Source organism: Anolis sagrei, chromosome 3 (genome assembly GCF_037176765.1).
Source record: "Anolis sagrei isolate rAnoSag1 chromosome 3, rAnoSag1.mat, whole genome shotgun sequence".
In the NCBI taxonomy this organism is placed as follows: Eukaryota; Metazoa; Chordata; class Lepidosauria; order Squamata; family Dactyloidae; genus Anolis; species Anolis sagrei.
This window is the reverse complement of record NC_090023.1, coordinates 188,973,661-188,992,129: the sequence shown is the minus strand read 5'-3', so window position 1 is coordinate 188,992,129 and position 18,469 is coordinate 188,973,661. Positions and strand designations below refer to the sequence as shown.

At 39.1% G+C, this 18,469-nt stretch overlaps 1 protein-coding gene across 3 annotated transcripts in view; it reads left to right on the top strand.

Annotated features, from left to right (window-relative positions):
- The window catches only part of ADGRA1 (adhesion G protein-coupled receptor A1), a 517,955-nt gene that overhangs the window by 417,182 nt on the left and 82,304 nt on the right, over nucleotides 1-18,469 (top strand). For all 3 annotated transcript variants that reach the window (XM_060768686.2, XM_060768685.2, XM_060768687.2), the window contains 2 exons: nucleotides 10,626-10,753; nucleotides 13,760-13,883. In XM_060768686.2, the coding sequence (XP_060624669.2) occupies nucleotides 10,626-10,753; nucleotides 13,760-13,883 (252 nt within the window). The remainder of the gene's footprint in view (nucleotides 1-10,625; nucleotides 10,754-13,759; nucleotides 13,884-18,469) is intronic.

The window sequence follows — 18,469 nt, the reverse complement described above, 5'->3', positions numbered from 1 at the left end:
CAAGATCCACTCTGCCTTTGTGAGTTGAACAGCATGAAAAACAGCATGAATGAAACAAGGGAAATAAGAAACAAGCATTTTTATGACATGTGGCTATGGGTTGCAGTAAAAGGGTTTATTTGGAAAGAAGTCTTGCCCCCCTCACTTCAGCTTGTTAGCAGAAGCATCAACATGAGGAATGTTCAGGAATTCTTATTTTTCACATACAGAGTCTATCCACCTCATCATATGGGAAAAATTGGCCATCCTACGCTGATTTCATCCCTCTTCGGGCACAGAGACCATGGCTCCCATCACATGATGTTGATCTACTTCCAGCAGGCCTCCATACCTGAAGAGGAGTTTAATCAGTGTAGAACAAGAGTCCTCAGACTTTTTAAACAGAGGGCCAGGTCACAATCCCTCAAACTGTTGGAGGGCCGGATTATAATTTGAAAAAAACATGAATGAATCCCTATGCACACTGCACATATCTTATTTGTAGTGCAAAAAACACTTTAAAACAATACAATAATTAAAATGAAGAACAATTTTAAAGAATATAAACCTATTAGTATTTCAATGGGAAGTGTGGGCCTGCTTTTGGCTGATGAGGTGGGATTGTTGTTGTGTGCTTTCAAGTCATTTCAGACTTAGGTTGACCCTGAGTATGTTCCTGGTAAATGACCTTGGAGGGACGTATCCGGCCCCCGGGCCTTAGTTTGAGGACCCCTGGTGTAGAAGGTAGCAGTGGCAACATGGAAGGCTTCCTATGTAGCATGGAAAACAATGGGGGAAGCTAGACGGTGACACTTCCACCCATGGGATGAGGTGGGGGGAAAGCCGGGTGATGCAGGGTACCAGGTTCCCCATGGCCCTCACCAAGCCCTGCCGAATTCACCACAATGTGAAGTAAATGTGGAGTAAATGTGATGAGGTCCAAGGTCCGGTCCTGTAGTATGCAGGTTGGGGACTTTCTCAGTACTAACAAGCTTCTTTGGTGATCCTTGTTTGGGGTTGACTTATTGGATTTGGGGCCTTCAGAACAGTTACAATGCTTTTCTAACAGAACGTTTCTTTGCCATGTTGGGAGAAGGCTGGTGGCAGTTTAAACTGGTGGTTGTGTATTATTTGTTCATTTTCAAACTTTTTGCCTAACACTTCAACCTATAAAGCTTCCTAATGTACTTTTATAAGGTACAGAGGCACAGCAGGTACTTATTAAAAAGTAGACAAATTAAATAGGTGATAATGATGTCAGTTCCCCTCCTTTCCTGGGAACTTTTCACAGTTATTGCTGTATGATTCCACATTAATCATCATGGATGCATCCTGATAAAATCTTGGGCTTTATAGTGGTAAGAATTCTATATATTCCATCTTAAATTTCAGATCTCAGGATTTCCTAGGATGTTGCAATGGTTAACATAGTTATAGTTCCCTAACTGTGTAGTATGGAAAAGTTTCTTGTCACAGGTAGAGAAGACCATGGTGACAATTTGTTTTAATGGTTTTTACTCTCTCGGAGTTGGACTAATGTTTGTAACAGATTCTTTCGGCGTTTCATATATATGCGGTATAATATATGGGGAGTGTTAAAATTATTTTTATTGCTTGACTGCTTTCAATATATCCCATCCTTATCTATTATTATTTAAATGTATATTTTATCATTGTACAAATGTACATGATACAGTTTTGAGGTTTGTAAGCATGCTTAGAAAATCTTGGTTTATAAACTAAATACAGTGTGCATTTTAATCACACTATATTAAAAACAAAATGCACATTTTGCTGCATTTGTTTTACTCTAGAAGACAGCATAGTTTTTAACTGCTTTTGAAGGATTCAAACACTGGCTGACAATGGGGCATCAGGAAGGAATAAATGGGGCACTCTTTTTCTTTAATTAATTTGTATATTGCTTATCTTATTTAAATTGATATATCACAGCACCAAAGAGGGAAAGCAATTTGTAAATAGACATTTATTAAAAACTTCCATAAAAGCATGTAAAATCAGAGGATCATAACACAATTGAGTCAGGAAGGTCTTGGGTAACATGCAACTCAAATATAACACAGATGTTGTCTTGCTGGCCCTTGACTTCCACAGACAGTGACGAGTTTTCAAGTAGGAAAGCTGTGGTGAATTGCCAGAATTTCAATTATTAAAGAACCCACAAAGCTGTGGTGCATTCATAATGAACATCTTTATTTAGGCAATACAAAAAGTAGAATACATCCATATCCTAAAGGCCTAAAACCTGGCTTTTCCAGCGTGCCTTTGACGAATGAACACATACCCCCATATCATGTTTGTCCCAACTACAGTTCTGTCCTCATGTTGCACTTTCTCCCATCCTTAATGAAGGCTCAACTCCATTGTTTGCCCCTTCTGATCCCCCCACCAGACACATACTTTTCCATGTACTTATCTCACCCAGGGTTTTATCAATTTTTTCCTCTGCATTTGGCCCACCCACTGTGTTTTATTTCTTTACCATGCTATTTTGCATTTGTTTATTTTATACTCTGTTGCTTCATGAATTTATTTTGATGTTATTATTTGATTGTTTGTATTTTATTTTGCAGTATTGTAATTTTGGGCTCGGCCTCATGTTTGCCACCCTGAGTCCCGTTTTAGGAGATGGTGGCAGGGTAGAAATAAAGTTTATTATTATATCCTTTTACCCATTCAAAGATGCCAGTTATCTGAATTCAATGAACTAGCGAAATGGAAAAAGCAAGTAGGACCCTACATCAAATATGTTGAATTGTATCCCTGCTGCTCATGTGATACCTGAACCAGTAGCTTAGTTGAATAAACCAAGTAACCAAATTACAACTCTTGTGTGAACCTTGCTTTCATGTACAACTGTGTAAGTACATTTTTTAAAATATTTAGAAGTTGAGACAATCTTTGTACAAGTAAGTCAAACATAATAATCACATAAGAAATGGGTTGGATCTGGGGGAAGAGATCAGATAAGGAACATTTATTTATTTACTATATTTATACCCTGCTCTTCTCACCCCAAAGGGAACTCAGAGCAGATTATAGATTATGGCATAATTCAATGCCGGATTGTACATAATAAATATAACATTTCAAATTATAAAACATGTTCTGTCGCGTGCTGGGCCTGTAACAGCTGTACTTTTTTATAGGATGTATACTTTAAGCCCAGCGAGAAGCCAGGGGCGCCTCAAAGAGAAGTTCTCAGGGATTTTTCTGAAGTGATGGTCTTTAGAGTCTTTAATGATGCAACAAAGTCTTTATTATGGAACAAACAACAAATCTTCAATGGCTCAAACAACACTTCAAGGCTTTCTTAGTCTAGTCCTCAATGGACTGGTACCTGACTTTGATTAACTAAACTTTTTCTGTAGGAAAAACCCTTTTTAACCTCTCCCAGGCTGCTTTCTATCTATGCCTCATCAGTGTGGGACCTACTACCGATTCCAAGTGCATCTGGGTATCGAGTAAACCTACCAGCCGAGGCTTGAAGATGTTTCAGCTGGGGTTCTGTGGATCTGTAATGCTGTTCTTCCTTCGAAAATTCTTAGAAACTTCAGGGCTGTTCCCTCTGATGCCGCGAGGCTGTGAGCTCTCAGCCAGAGCTTTTGAGACCTTTCTCTTGGAATTTCTGCTTCTGTATCCCAGGATGTTACTTTTTCCCTGGATGGGTTATCTTTTCCCCTGGATGGTTATTGAGAAAGGAAGCTTTTCTACGGGACGAGCTGGTCTACGTCCTATAGTTTAGCTACCTTGTGTGTGACTGCCCAAAAAATGGCTCCTTGAACCAAATCTTAATTATGATGGATAGGAAGCCTGTCCTATGACTGCAAAACAGATAACAGAAAGAAAATAAAGCTGGAGCTCCTGGTACAGCCATACCAGCACAAAACAGGTAAAACATATAAATGCAATAAAACAGATTGAAAATATAGTTTCCCAATCACCCTATCTCCACAGGCAAAACATAAGCCTGCTAGTAAAAGTGGTCTTATGTATAATTACCATGGGATAAAGCAATATAAAGGGCTAGTGGATTAGGGCACAGATGCCACAATTTTAAAACACAACATCTTCAAGTGCAGGAGTGCTGAGGTTTAGTTCATGAAGGTTTAGTTCATGATACCAATACTCAACGTCCAGTTTAGAGTGGGACTTACCAACCAGGCCACAGTGATTAAACCCAATTAAAACTTGAGTGGACAATAGCCAAAAGAACTCTGGGATGGTATCTAAGGCCAGATGAAGAGGGCTCTTAGGGGCAGCCTGGCCGGCTTAGGAACAGAAGGGCCATGCAGTGGCAGCACTGCATGTAGAAAAGGTGTGATGGAAAAGATCCCAGAACAGCTGAGACAGCCATGCATGGCTGCTGGCCTTGTGGTCTCCTTGTGGATAAGCCCAGGACTGAGAAAGGCAGCAAAGCTGGATGGTAAATCCTCAAGCCCCAGGGTCTCTCCTGCAGTGGGGCCCAACAAAGCTCTCCCAGGCCTCTAGGTCAGTCCTTTTATGTTCTCTCCTTGGAGGCTGCTGGGTCAGCTGGCTGGAATGGGGGTGTGGCTGCAGGTCTCTTCCTGGGTAAGCCCAGGGCTGAGCAGGCAGCACAGCTGGATGGCAAATACTCAGGCCCCAGGGTCTCTTCTGCAGCAGGGTCCAACCATATAACAACATAAATTGCAACCTGAGAGATGGTGACATTATTTTTGAACAGACACATACATTTACTTTTCCAGTCATATCTTTAATCACAATATTAACAGTGGACTGTGCTGCAGAACTGTCATAAATTAATGTCTATGACAGTGATTACTCTAAATGTTATACATTTTTCTCTCTCTGGCTAGCCTAAAATATGTGGGAGATTATAACAGTAGCTAATCATCCTGCAGGTCGATGAAAGCTTCTTTTGTTTTCAGTCGCACCGCAGTTGAAATCATTAGATATGGTTATGAACATTTCAGAAGTGTTGTGAACCACTCAGATTCTAAGCCCTGAATGACATAATTCGACATGAAATACTTTGCAGGATGATCGTGCTTTCTGTCCTATAATAAGAGGACTATAATGTGTATTTGCTTTTGGAATTTGCAGCTCTGAGACTCTTTTTTTGTTTTTTTACTTTTTTGAACACTGATCCACAATAGTTGTAGATCTACAAGGAGAAGAGAGAATCTCTTGGTATTTGCTTAGGTTACTTCTAATTTGCATAATAAAGAGGGAAAGAAGTCAGAGCCGAACATCAAAATCACTTCACATTTTTAATAGTTTGTTTTTTAAAATTTGCAGACAACCCAAAAAGTAGTAAAAAGGCTTCCTTCTTTTTTCTGCTTCTTCCTTCCTTATTATTTTGCTTGCTTCTTTGAGAGGAGGAAAAAAAGAAAGGAAAAGTCAAATGCAGCGAAGAAAGGAACAGAGTAGACTTTCCCATTCCTTTCTGTCCTTCATACCTTACTTATAGAATTCTTTTTGAGCTGTGCCCATAGTGAGGACTGATGGACAATTTTCCCACTTACTCTACCCCTGAAAGGAAAGGCAGAAAAATGCCATTAGTGAAAAATCGTAGCAGTTGGTTTACTTAAGAGCAAGCAACTATGACCTGTTGAATAATTTGGAGATATCTTGTTCCTCAGCCAGCTGTACTGATATTCTTTTTAGTATGCTCCTTTCACTTCTCTGCTGCATTGGGGTCTAGGTTGATTGCCATGGGCTCTAGACTGGTCTATATCGCATTCTTCTAGTTCCAGCTGCACTGATTGACCTCCAGTTGATAACTAATGACCTGGCTATTTCCAACATACATTTTTTTTTGTACGGAAATATATTTGCCAACATTGCCATTTTTGACAGTAAGATCTTGAACCAAAGCTCATAAAGCTCTCTAAGATGTGGATGTGTGCAACAAAGAACATTATCACTACTAGTAGTAGTAGTAGTTTCATTTTTTAAACTTGAGAAACTGCAAGTCGCTTCTGGTGTGAGAGAATTGGCCGTCTGCAAGGATGTTGCCCAGGGAACACCCACATGTTTTGATGTTTTATCATCCTTGTGGGATGCTTCTCTCATATCCCCGCATGGGGAGCTGGAGCTGACAGAGGGAGCTCATCTGCACTTTCCCCAGATTTGAACATCTGACCTGTCTGTCTTCAGTCATGCCAGCACAAGTTTAACCCATTGCACCACCAGGGGCTCCTACTAGTAGTAGTAATAGTAATTGTACTAGTATAAAATGCATTTGTAGTAATAGTAGCATCAGTCATTGTTACAGTCTGAGTATGTACAAATTAAAAAGTAAAGATAATAGCAAATACAGAGGTAAGTCTCTATTTGCTTTAACACCTACACCTGTGTGATTCTTGTTTGCAAATAATCAGTTTGTGAAAATGTCTTTTGCTGTAAACATGGGGGGTTAAAATCTGATAAGATAAATCTTATAGCATCCATTGTAGACTCACTTAAATCAAGTGGACTTAAGATAGTTGCCAGTAAGCAGATCTCATTCATTTCAAAGTTGGAGCATGGCAGGTGAGTTCTGATTGCTATTCTTCCCTCGTTCACTCACACCAATGTTTAAAAACATATTGGAAGCTAATTTGAATTTGGTTTTTTGATGTTTAATTTTTTTAAAAATGACTCTTTGCCACATTATGAGTACAATAATGTCTAGTTCTGTGCATCAGAGTTTAAGAAGATTATTTAAAAGTTGGGATATGTCTTTAGAGAAGTAAGAGAAAGACAAAGATCAAAGATCTGGAAAGCAAGCCTTCTAAGAAAAGCTGTGAGAATTGTGTATGTTCGAAGAAAAGAAGATATGGTATATATCAATGTTCACATTCTGAGTGACTATGTGGAAGATAGAAAGAGACCTCATACTAAAGGGTTGCCATGTGGAAGATGTTTCACAAAGCAAGTTAAGCCCTTCTCTACATCACAACTTGTGTTGCAGGAAAAAACACTGAGGCAGATCCTTGGGGAGATAGGCAGCAATTGGAGCATCCCTGCTCTTCCCAAGAGGATTCATTTCAGGGACACAGAGTTAGATAAAGTGAGGCAGATACTTCAAGCAGAAGAATGAAAGAGGGGGCAAGAGGTCATGACACAGGTGAGTTAAAATCCCAGAGCAGGAGGCTAACCTAAGTTGGTATTTATTGAAAAAGATAATAGTCGCCTAATAGGAAAAACAACAATCTTTCGATAGGCAGATTTTATCTGAGATAAAGTGAAAGTAAATCTGCAATCCTTTTGAAAAGCTGGTAAAGTTTAAAATCTGTGTGGATGATGGGGTCATATAATCAGGGGACCGTTTCCATGAGTGTTTCATGGCATACAATCAATCGTCCTTGTTGGGATGGGATGAGCAATGCCCAGCAGTGCCAGTCTGAATGTAAGCCAACCTGTTGTGCTATGGGGAAAAATAGTGTGGATAACAGTGGACACCTTGCAGAAGGAAGTAATGGAGACCTTGGTTTTGTTGTTAGATGCCTTCAAAAAAAATCTAACATACAGTGACCCTCAGTCAGCTGTATCACAGATTACTCTTTTGGCAAAGTTGGTTGGGAAAGAGGGATCCCACTGCCCTCCTCTTAGGCTGAGAGATTGTGAGTTGCTCAAATTTACTCAATTGTAATAATGATAATGATAATGATAATAATAATAATAATGATTATATAATGATAATCTCAAATAGAGATTGAAACCCTGGTCTCCCATAGTCCTAATCCAACTCTTAAATCACCTCACCATGCTGTCTCTGGACCTCAATACACAAGCCCCTGAAACACAACTGCCCGTACCACCACAAGTTACCTAATGGTGTGCCCCAACAGGAACCTAGAGTAGACTTGCTCCAAGATCATTGGGGAGACTTTGACTGCCACCTCACTCCCTGCAGTTTCCATCAGTCAGTCAGGTACTGACTGATAACCACTAATCTACACAAAAGTGTAAAGAACAAACAAATCCTGGAGTTTTCCGATACAAATGTGTACATTACATGATAGCAGTGGATGCCTTAGTCTTCTTGTTCATGGACCTCCATTAGTCCCATGGTTCCTCTGTAACTCCTATCAGTGCTTGCTCTACCCAATTCCTCTTCCTCCTTATCTTTCCTTTCCCTTTGGATTTCCCCACAGCTTTTCACCTGCTCTTTAAAACTAATTGAGCCTATAGGTTTATCTGAGCATCTTGATTTCCCTAGTGCTGCTGTTCTATTCTTCCTACATTCTTCCCACTCTCTTTTATCTTTATACGTGGGACTTTCTAAAATGTATTATTTTTCTGTTGTTGCCATTCCTTTTCTCCAACCTCTTGCCTCTTACTCTGGACATACGACCCGAAAGCTCCGTATTGTCCAGAATGCTGCAGCCAGGTTACTCACAAAAACACCCATGAAATGCCATATAACACCAGTGCTGCAGCATCTACAGAAGCTCCCAATTGAGTATCGTGGTTTGTATAAGATGCTGGTCCTGACCTTTAAAACTTTATATGGCCAGGGTCCATTGTATCTTAGAGACCATCTCTCCTTCTACCATCATCGGAGGTCACCGCGACCATCCCAACGCAATTTGCTCTATATACCGGGTCCTAGGGAAGTGCACTTGGAAAGCACCAAACGCAGGGCCTTCTCTATTTCTGCCCCTGCCTTGTGGAATTCCTTGCCTCCCTATTTGAGAGCCACACGTGACTCAGGGCATTTTATCCTAGCACTTAAGACCTGGCTTTTTACTAGAGCATTTGACCCATGTTAATTTTAATATTTGTATGTATGTGTTTTATCCTGTATAATTTCTGCTATGTAAATCGCCTGGAGCATCTCGGATGGAGGGAAATTAATAAGTAATTAAAAATGATGATGATGATGATGATGATGATGACATATGGGTTTCTTCTCCTGATTGCCCTTCCTTCTGTGCTATTTTCTATTTCTTTATGCATCTTAGTTTGTTGGTAATCCCCCCATCCTGCCTCAAGCTCACTGAATGTGGGAAATCAATCTGTCCTACTTGAGGAAACTTTTGAAGGACCCTGTGTTCCAGTTTTCTTTCTTTCCATTTCAAGAAACTCTACTAATTACTTGTTTAGCTTGTTATTTTTGTATTTTCATCACCAAGGAGGAAGAGGAGTGGGTGTCAAAATAAGTTGACCAGCTTTACAAGAGGAAAGGAGTCACCACTGGCTTAGACAACAAAGTGTCTTTGACCAGAATCAGCCCAATTGGGGGGGGGGTGATAGGAATTAGCACATTTCTCTGGCCTATGCTATGTTAAGACTCTATTCCCTTCACTTCCTACTGCTGAGCAGTCACTTGGGATGCCCCATGACTAGAATTGTCAAGTCAGAACTGACTGAGGACCTGATATTTCAATGCCAAACCTTGAGACCTATGGACAGCTGCTTTCAGATACTACAGGGAGTGGGCTTTGGTGACGTTCTGCATATTTATGCACCCATGAAAGGCAATAGACTCAGATTGAGATCTCTGCCAATCCTGAAAGCCAGAGAAGAGAGGTCAAGCCCTGAGATCTGTAAACCCAGATGGGTCTGGTTATCTATATAAATAAAAATGTAATGGTTGTTAGTGGGATTAACATAACTCAAAAACCACTGGATGAATTGACACCAAATTTGGGCACAATACACCTATCAGGCCAATGAGTGACCATCACTCATAAAACACTGGAAAACACAGCAGAAGAGACTTAAAAAGCCAAAAAAAATACATTACAACACATGTGCAAAATTACATATATACACATACACACAAATATATACACACACATACACAAAACACATATATACAGACTGGGCCACAGCAACGTGTGGCAGGGGATGGCTAGTTGGTTATAAAACCAAAAACTCTATACATTGTAGCCTATAAAGCCATAGCCATTTTGATCCAAATCTCCTGACTTGATGTCCATTATGTTCACCCCTTTTTCCTCTTCGACATGGTTTGCCATTGATACCCTAACATTAATTGCTCAAATGGATTCCCTGCAATCAAAACATTGCCTATGGTTCTTGCCTAGCTATCTTTCTAGTATGCTTTTAAAAGGGAAATCTGTGAAATGGAGGGGAAGGTAGAGGCAAGGAACCAGAGACCTGACCTAATTTTGTCAAGAAATGGCAATGGTTTCTTACAAAGCAGAGTTTCATATTTGCATGTGAAGGAGGCTCTAGTGCTCTATAACACGAGCATGGGATCCTGTATGCTATCAGCTGCAGTTAACTTGAAAAGAGAAGCCTTGAGTTCATTTGAGGCTCTTACTTCTATGTAGGGTCAAGGAATTAATCAGAGGCCATAGTCAGTTGAAAGAGAGGACAGGGACCCCTGGTGAATTGGCAGGCGCTTTGACAAATTGCTCTTTCATCCGAATATAACTGATTATGTAAACAAGATGGAGCTGTTATCTCTAATGTTTGGAGCTCAGTGATATAGTGGATTCGCCATGTAGCTCCTATGGTGAGAAAGGAAATGTGGCTAAACTCCAGATTTGCATTTTGTAAATGGAGATTGTTTTCTGGGTCCATTAACAAACCATTTTGTTATGGCAGGAGGGCACTCTAAGGAGGAGGCATATATTGCATTGTGGGTGTAGAGAATTAATCTGTTTTGTTTATTTATTTGGCAGGATCAAAAAACCCTGTGGCCCCTCTCCCAGTACCCTGGGGAGTTCCTCCACCCCGTGGTCTATGCATGCACTGCTGTCATGCTGTTGTGCCTCTTTGCTTCAATTATCACTTATATTGTGCATCACAGGTAAGAAGAGAGTTGCCAGTTGTTGGCATTCTTTTTTCCCCCATTCTGTTCATTAAGATTTCTTCCAAGCTATCTTCTGCCCCTAACCCACCTACCCATCTATTGTTTCCATATTTGTAATGATCCAGTATTTAGCAGATATACTAGCTCAGTTTCTTTTCTACACATAGGTCTTTCACACTATGAAAATATTACTTTTGGGACTTGAATTGGTTAGTATCAAACAAAATAAACACAATTTTGTTGCTTATTGAGAGGAATATGAAATGTATAATCCAAACAAGCAAGCTTTTAATGCTTTGCATGTTATACTGAAACAAGTGTCCAAAATAAACAGAGGAACTGACCTGATAATTTTTGTCACTCCTGCCCCTTGAGCCTCATTAAATTACTTGCAGAGCATATTCTGGCTGGAAATTGCTTCAAATGTCATTCCAATTTTCACAATGAAATTAGTTACTTTGCAACAGGTTAGAGGAATGTTGGGTAGACATTTGTCTTTTTTGTATCTCTCTCTCTCTTATAGAGATTCACACACACCCATGATTTCTCATGAAGGCTCAGAGATTAGGACCCTTTCACACTATGTTGTTACAGTCCTATGGCTTCCTCTGTAAATGGCATGGCAACATCCCATGGAAACCTGGGATTTGCAGTTAGCGGATCATTTAGAAACCACAAGCACCACCCCAAAACTACAAATGTAATGATTCCCTAAAGTCAGTTACATTGGAATTGTAACACTATAACTGTCTAGTGGGAAATGCCTCAGAAGATGTGGCAAATATAATGGAATTTATCACAACAAACTCCATTTAATGTATTGTCGAAGTCTTTCATGGCTGGAATCACTGGGTTGCTGTAGGTTTTTCGGACTATATGGCAATGTTCCAGAAGCATTCCCTCCTGATGTTTCGCCTGCATCTATGTTAGATATCCTCAGAGGTTGTGAGATCTGAGAAACTCCATTTACACAAAAATCCACTCATGTCCTCTACTTCCATGGCATTATGTATTTAAAGCAGAAATTGAGAGCTCTTCCTTGTCTTGTTGGACTATACCTCCCAGGATTCCTTACCTTTAGGGCAATAGGGAATAACAGCCCGACAGCATCTGGAAGGCTATACAAGTCCCACCCCTTTTTAAAAGGATCACTTTGTAGGCCTGTTCATTGAGGCACTTCTGCTAGTAGTACTCTGGTTTAAAGCTAATTATGCTAGTCTGGTGATCTTGTGAACTGCTGTCCTACATATACTTCCTAGACTTCTCAGAAACCTATGATGCAACGAAACTCCCTTGCCACTGGAGTAACTAAATTGTAGGCCTAACTTGGTTGAAGGTCATCATAATAATTCTGCACCCCTATAAAAAAAGAAATGTTCCTCTAGTCCCTAAACTTGTAGCATTGCAGTGACTTTACTTCGGCTGAGTATTTAGAAATACAATATAGTGTCTCAAGGAAAAATGCAGGAAAAGTGCCAAAGGTAATGTAAACACACCAGTTAATAGAGTTCTGGGTGTGAATGATTTTCAGTGTTCCACTCTACAATGCTAGAAATTTGGGAACTAAAAGAAAATTTCATCTGGGACATTTTGCCATGTTCCTCTCCCCCTCCTCTGGTTTCTGCATTCCTACTTTGCTTAAACCAGAGAATGCTATAGAGCAGGCATGGAAATGTATAGCCTGAGAGTGATATGAAGTCTTCTCAAGGCCTCTTGCTGCTACCATTAACAGACCCACACCTCAGAAAATCATTGGTGAAACCATCACAAAAATATGTTGGCTGGGGGCTGCCAGGACTGTATAATGCTCTGTCACCATCTTGAACTACAGAAGACTATAGCTTCTGCTGTAATTTAGTAGCCATTGCAGTAGTACAGAGAACCTACCTACTTATGGGGTGGGTAGGAGGAATAGGTGGGTGATGATCTTTCTTGTTCCCCAAACAAAAAGCTAATTTACCCCAAAGTAGGTTGTGATTAGTGAAGAGTGGTAGTGTCTATCAAATTTCACCACAAATGGAGAGCTTCCAGGATCATACAGTAGTCAAAGTAGGGTGTTTTTTTTTTGTTTTTGTTTTTTTTTGGGAAGGGGGGCGGTGAGAGAGTTGGGTTCTGGTGCACCACCTTCACCCAGGAAGGTGACCATCTCTGTTGAAGAGATGTATATCCATTTTCAGCTCTAATGCTAAGCTGGCCCGAGAGACAGCTTGTTGGGTAGAAGCATAGAGAACTCGGCTGGACAGAGTGCGTTTAAGGAAGAGTAGGGTCACAATACAGAAAAAAAGAAATATTGACTTTTGTTAATTAAGCTTAATATTAAAAACACAACCCTACGGTTTTTGTTTGGTAAATTGTATATCTTTCTGCGGGCTTGTTTGCATAACAACCTCTTTAAAAGTTGCTTAGAGCTCTGTTTTGTTTACACATTCAAAAGGCTAATAGAATGCTAAAACAAAACCAGAAGGAAAAAAGGAGAGAGAGAGAGAGAGAAGGAAAGCGGGAGAAGAGAGAGCCAGTTAGGCCCTATAACTTTGCTTAAGCAAATGATTTCGCTTGCGTCTGAGTCATCTCGGGACAAGAGATCACATAGTTAGGGGTTTTAACAGGTTCTACAAGGGAGGAAGCCTTTAGAATATAGCACAGAAATGCAGGCATTGGAGACAGATTCAAGAAAAAGACTGAAGCCCAATCTGCTTGCATTTCTCTAGCATGTCTGTCCATGAAAAAGTGTACTGATACAGAACAACAGCTCAGGTTCAGTTGTTTCCAGATCTTGAAAGAATTTCTTTTTTGACCACACACCCTATGAAGGTGAGGCATTCTAGGGGTTGCAATTTAAAATTGGAAGATTCCCCATATTTATATAAGTATCTCCAGCACCTGTGGTCCCCTAAAGAAGTCATAAGCTTTAATCCATGACTGTACATTCAATGAATTGTTGGAATTTCTGCAATGCTGTTCAAAATAGTTGTGTGACTTTGTTTTTATGTTAACTTCAAACAGCACAATCCGAATCAGCAGGAAGGGCTGGCACATGCTTCTCAACTTCTGTTTCCACACTGCTCTCACGTTTGCTGTTTTTGCTGGTGGAATAAATCGTGTAAAATATCCAATTATCTGTCAAGCGGTGAGTGCATGCATTCCAATTAGCATTTATTTTTATAATGAAACAAAGCTATGAATTGTGCATATTTATGGTCCCTGTTGTTCTTCACTTGGATGAATGGATTAAGCTCTTCTCAGAATTTAAAACTAAACTACTGTTTGGAAAATGTTTGTTCTCATACTAAAAGGACACAGTTGAGTCAGGAAATTAAATCTGTATTTCTAGACATGAGTATCTCTCAAACAGTTTGCTCATAATTTTTTCCCAAATAATTTTTATTAAACATTTATCAGGAGAGTGGGTGAAGTGACAAGGGAAGAAAAAGGAAAAATATAGGGATAATAGATTAGTTATTGGTTAATTGCGTATGCCGCAAGGAGAAAACAAAGAGGGTGAACGTTGTTAAGGTATGGGGAGTTGTTTTGCAAAATTATCATTGTTACAACCAAGTCTTCATTTCTATTTCTTTAACACATATTTCATAAAATATTGAGGAGTCTAACAATTTTAATTTTAAGTTCATTGGTTGTATCTTCTCGTGTCTTTTCACATTGTCTCCAGGTATTTTCCAGTTCTTCCTCAATGTAAATTGATCTTAATTTTTTTATTAGAAATTATTTCACATTATTTTTTTCTTACATTTTTATTATTAACTAGCCGTCCCCTGCCATGCGTTGCTGTGGCCCACATGGGGGTTCTGTGTGGGAGGTTTGGCCCAGTTCTATTGTTAGTGAGGTTCAGAATGCTCTGTGATTGTAGGTGAACTATAAATCCCAGCAACTACAACTCCCAAATGTCAGGATTCCATTTTCCCCAAACTCCACCAGTGTTCACATTTGGGCAGTGTAGAGTTTGGTCCAGATCCATCATTGTTTGAGTCCACAGTGCTCTCTGGATGTAGGTGAACTACAACTCCATAACCAAATACCCTTCCAGTATTTTCTGTTGGTCATGGGAGAACTGTCTGCCAAGTTTGGTTCAATTGTATCATTTGTGGGGTTCAGAATGCTCTTTGATTGTAGGTGAACTATAAATCCCAGCAACTACAACTCCCAAATGTCAGTATTCTATTTTCCCCAAACTTCATCTGTGTTCATATTTGGGCATATTGAATATTTGTGTAGAGTTTGGTCCAGATCCATCATTGTTTGAGTGCACAGTGATCTCTGGATGTAGGTGAACTACAACTCCAAAACCAAAGGACACTGCCAACCAAACCCTTCCAGTATTTTCTGTTGGTCATGGGAGAACTGTGTGCCAAGTTTGGTTCAGTTCCGTCGTTGGTGGGGTTGAGAATGCTCTTTGATTGCAGATGAACACTAAATCCCAGCAACTACAAGTCCCAAATGACAAAATCGATTTTTTTTTTAGTCAAGGACATACATTGGGTTGTTAGGTGTCTTGTGTCCAAATTTGGTGTCAATTTGTCTAGTGGTTTTTGAGTTCTGATAATTCCACAAACGAACATTAATTTTTTATTTAGATAGATATCTACAAAGAAAGTTCTACAATTTTCATTTAGATTGTTAGTAGGTTCATATTTATATCATTTTGTCATTATCATGCTGTCTCTCTTTCTGTAGTACATCAAATATATTTTCCATCTACAACTCTTGGGTTCAAAAACACTTCTGATTTAACCATAATCACTCAGTATGATAATAGTTTTATAGTCCATTTTTTAGAACTTTCCCATATCTCCTGGAGGCCAGATCTCTTTCTCAAAGTTTTCCCCCACTGACCTGTTTAGCTTTCTTTTATATCAGTTGCTCATATTTTTTTTATTGGAAATAAATTGTAATGGGTTGGAACCAAACTTAAAGCCGACCCATTGAAATAAACTCATAACAAACATGAGTCTCATTGATTTTCTTGAATCTACTCTTACTGTAACTTAAGTTTTGCTCCAACTCATTGAACTCAGTGAAATTTGTTTAATAATACGTATGCTTACAATTGTAATAACAAAATGTCACCCTGATGCTGTTTTCAATGTTGTTCCGTTTTTTATATCTCCCACTTTTGCTTTACAAATATGTGAAGTGTTGTTTATTTGTAATTCTCCTTGAGATCTCATATTGAGAGTGCTTTTATTGAGCATTTCTAAGCCTTTTAAATTATGTCATCAGCACTCAATGTGTGTTGTTACTAAGTACACTTTGGAGCATCTTGTTTTAAAAATAGGTTGTGATTTGAATCAAATAAAATAGTGCTAAGAGCTTTGCTGTTGAGTTTCACAGAGAATTTGAAATGAGACTACATTTTAGATCAGTGTTCTGTTTTCAGAATGAACTTCATGACTGTCTCTTTCTCCAAACAGTTATAGTAGGTTGTCTCCAAAACATGCGGTTGAGCAAAGTGATGTGCTAGGAAATAGTTTTTGTTGATGAATGAAGAAGGAGGAATTAAAGATTTATGAAGCTTGTATGGGGTGGAAAGTAGATTTGTCTTCCTCTGTCAGTGAAACTGGTGAAAACTAAAGTTATACTGTTTCACTTAGAACACAATTTGTGGAATTAGCTAGTTTAAGATGTGGATTTGGTCACAGGCATAGGTTTAGATTCTTTGAATTTGTCTGGTGAAATCCATTTAGCATGATTATTTTATGAAATTTCCAGATTCAGAGCTAGTATAATACAATAGTTTGGTGGAAAGCAAAAATGGGAAAGGGCTGTTGCCTTCATATTCTGTTTCTCAAGGCATCTAGTTGATGTCTAACTACGAGTTTCTGCAAGTATGAATGTGAATGATTCCTTGTCCTGTGAGGTGTCAAGATGGTTGAAATGCCCCTCTCCCCCATTTATGAAATTTTGTTAACTATCTAAGGAAACAAGGGATGTAAATTCACACTATTTTCATCTTCATGTGTGAGAGTGAATAATTCTCCCAACATGGGAGAAAGCAAATCATTTTTTCTGCCATATTTACTCTGCATTGAAATATCCCAAATTGTTGAATACTATTATTCTGTGAAGAAAAACACCAGGATGTTCAAAATACAGAGTAAAACAGCAAAAAAAAAGTTCATGCTGGTCTATTCTTCTTTCGAACTGGGTTTTCTGACTATCAGAAAACCATTTTTAACCTAGGAAGAAACCCTTTATTCTCTACATTCCTACCATAGCATTTATCTTTTGTTTGACTGTGTAGTTTGTGTGATATACTGCAAGAATAATATAATATTCTCTCCTACTTTTCCCTTCCTCTCAACTTCTTTATCTATTTACTTCCAACAATCATGGCTATTTTTTGCAAATGTACAGACCCTTAAAATACAATGAGTACTTATACCTTGAAGTCTATTACTTTTGAACAAGATGTTTTTTACTAACATCTCAACTGCTCAAGGACTGAAGTATTCAGAATAATTCTAACACAGCCTTTCCATTCTATGATCAAAAGATATGTTGTTGTTGAGTAGTTTAGAATAGAGATTTTGTGTGGCTCCTAGGGAGAAAAGAAATGACCTGGCCCAGCTGGGAGAAAGATGTAAGGAAGAGGGATACCTGGGAGCAAGATGGGTGAAATACAGGTATATGTTAGGAAAACTGATAGGGAAAGTAGAACGGTTGAAGAAAGGAGAAATGGAGATAAAATAGAGTGTGATGGCAAGACAGTGAATAATCTTCAATGGAGATATATGGGGAAGACAGACTACATAAAGATCTTGGCCAAGGGAGGATTAAGGGAGGGAAATAAATTAGGTAATAGTCTGCAGGCCAGGGACTTCCAGAAGTAATGCAGTGAAATATATGATACAACTAAAAAGAAATTGAAAGTTTTGAGAGTTGGGGGCAATAGGACAGTGAACCAAGTTGTTTATGGTCTAAGAGCGGAATTTCCTTTATGACAATTTACTGAGGGGTACAGTGGTTTCACACATATCTTTAGGACCCATATCTGGAGAAAAGCAGGACAAAAAATAAATAAACAAATAACCTCAGGCAGATATTATCACTTCATATATACACTCACTTATCCACAGTCATTCAAAATTATTTTCTATGTGTGTATAAAATGAATGCTTTGGACAATCTTGTCCCCACAAATTCATCAAGCCATTTACTCATACCCCTTTTGAAAGTGCAGGTTTACCTACACTATTTGCTTTCTCTTTTCTCTCTTTCTGCCCACACACACAAACATATACATACACATGGTTCCCTTGGATACCCTTTGAAAGTGCAGATCCAGCTGAATCTATGCTTTGAAAGAGTTCATCTCACTCTTCTTCTGTCTGCTCTCCTTCTATTGACTCCGTTTTTAAATGTATATGCAGTGTCTATATTTTCAAACCACTTGGGATATTATGATGGGGAGGGTAGGAAGGGCATACTAGTTTCTCAGGGCTTTCTCTATATCCACAGAGGACCTTTTAGACAGGGCCTATATCCCAGGATCTGATCTGTTTATCACAGATTTTCTGGCAGCATGGACTCATATAATCCAGTTTAAAGCAGAAAACATGGGATCAGATCCTGGAATATAGGGCCTGTCTGGAAGGGCCCTCTGTCTCTTTTCCGTTGCCTGTTTTTTGGTTGTTGTTGTTTTTTTGTTTTGTTTTTTGCTCCTGTCTATCCTGGTTTGAATATCAAAAGCAAGAATAG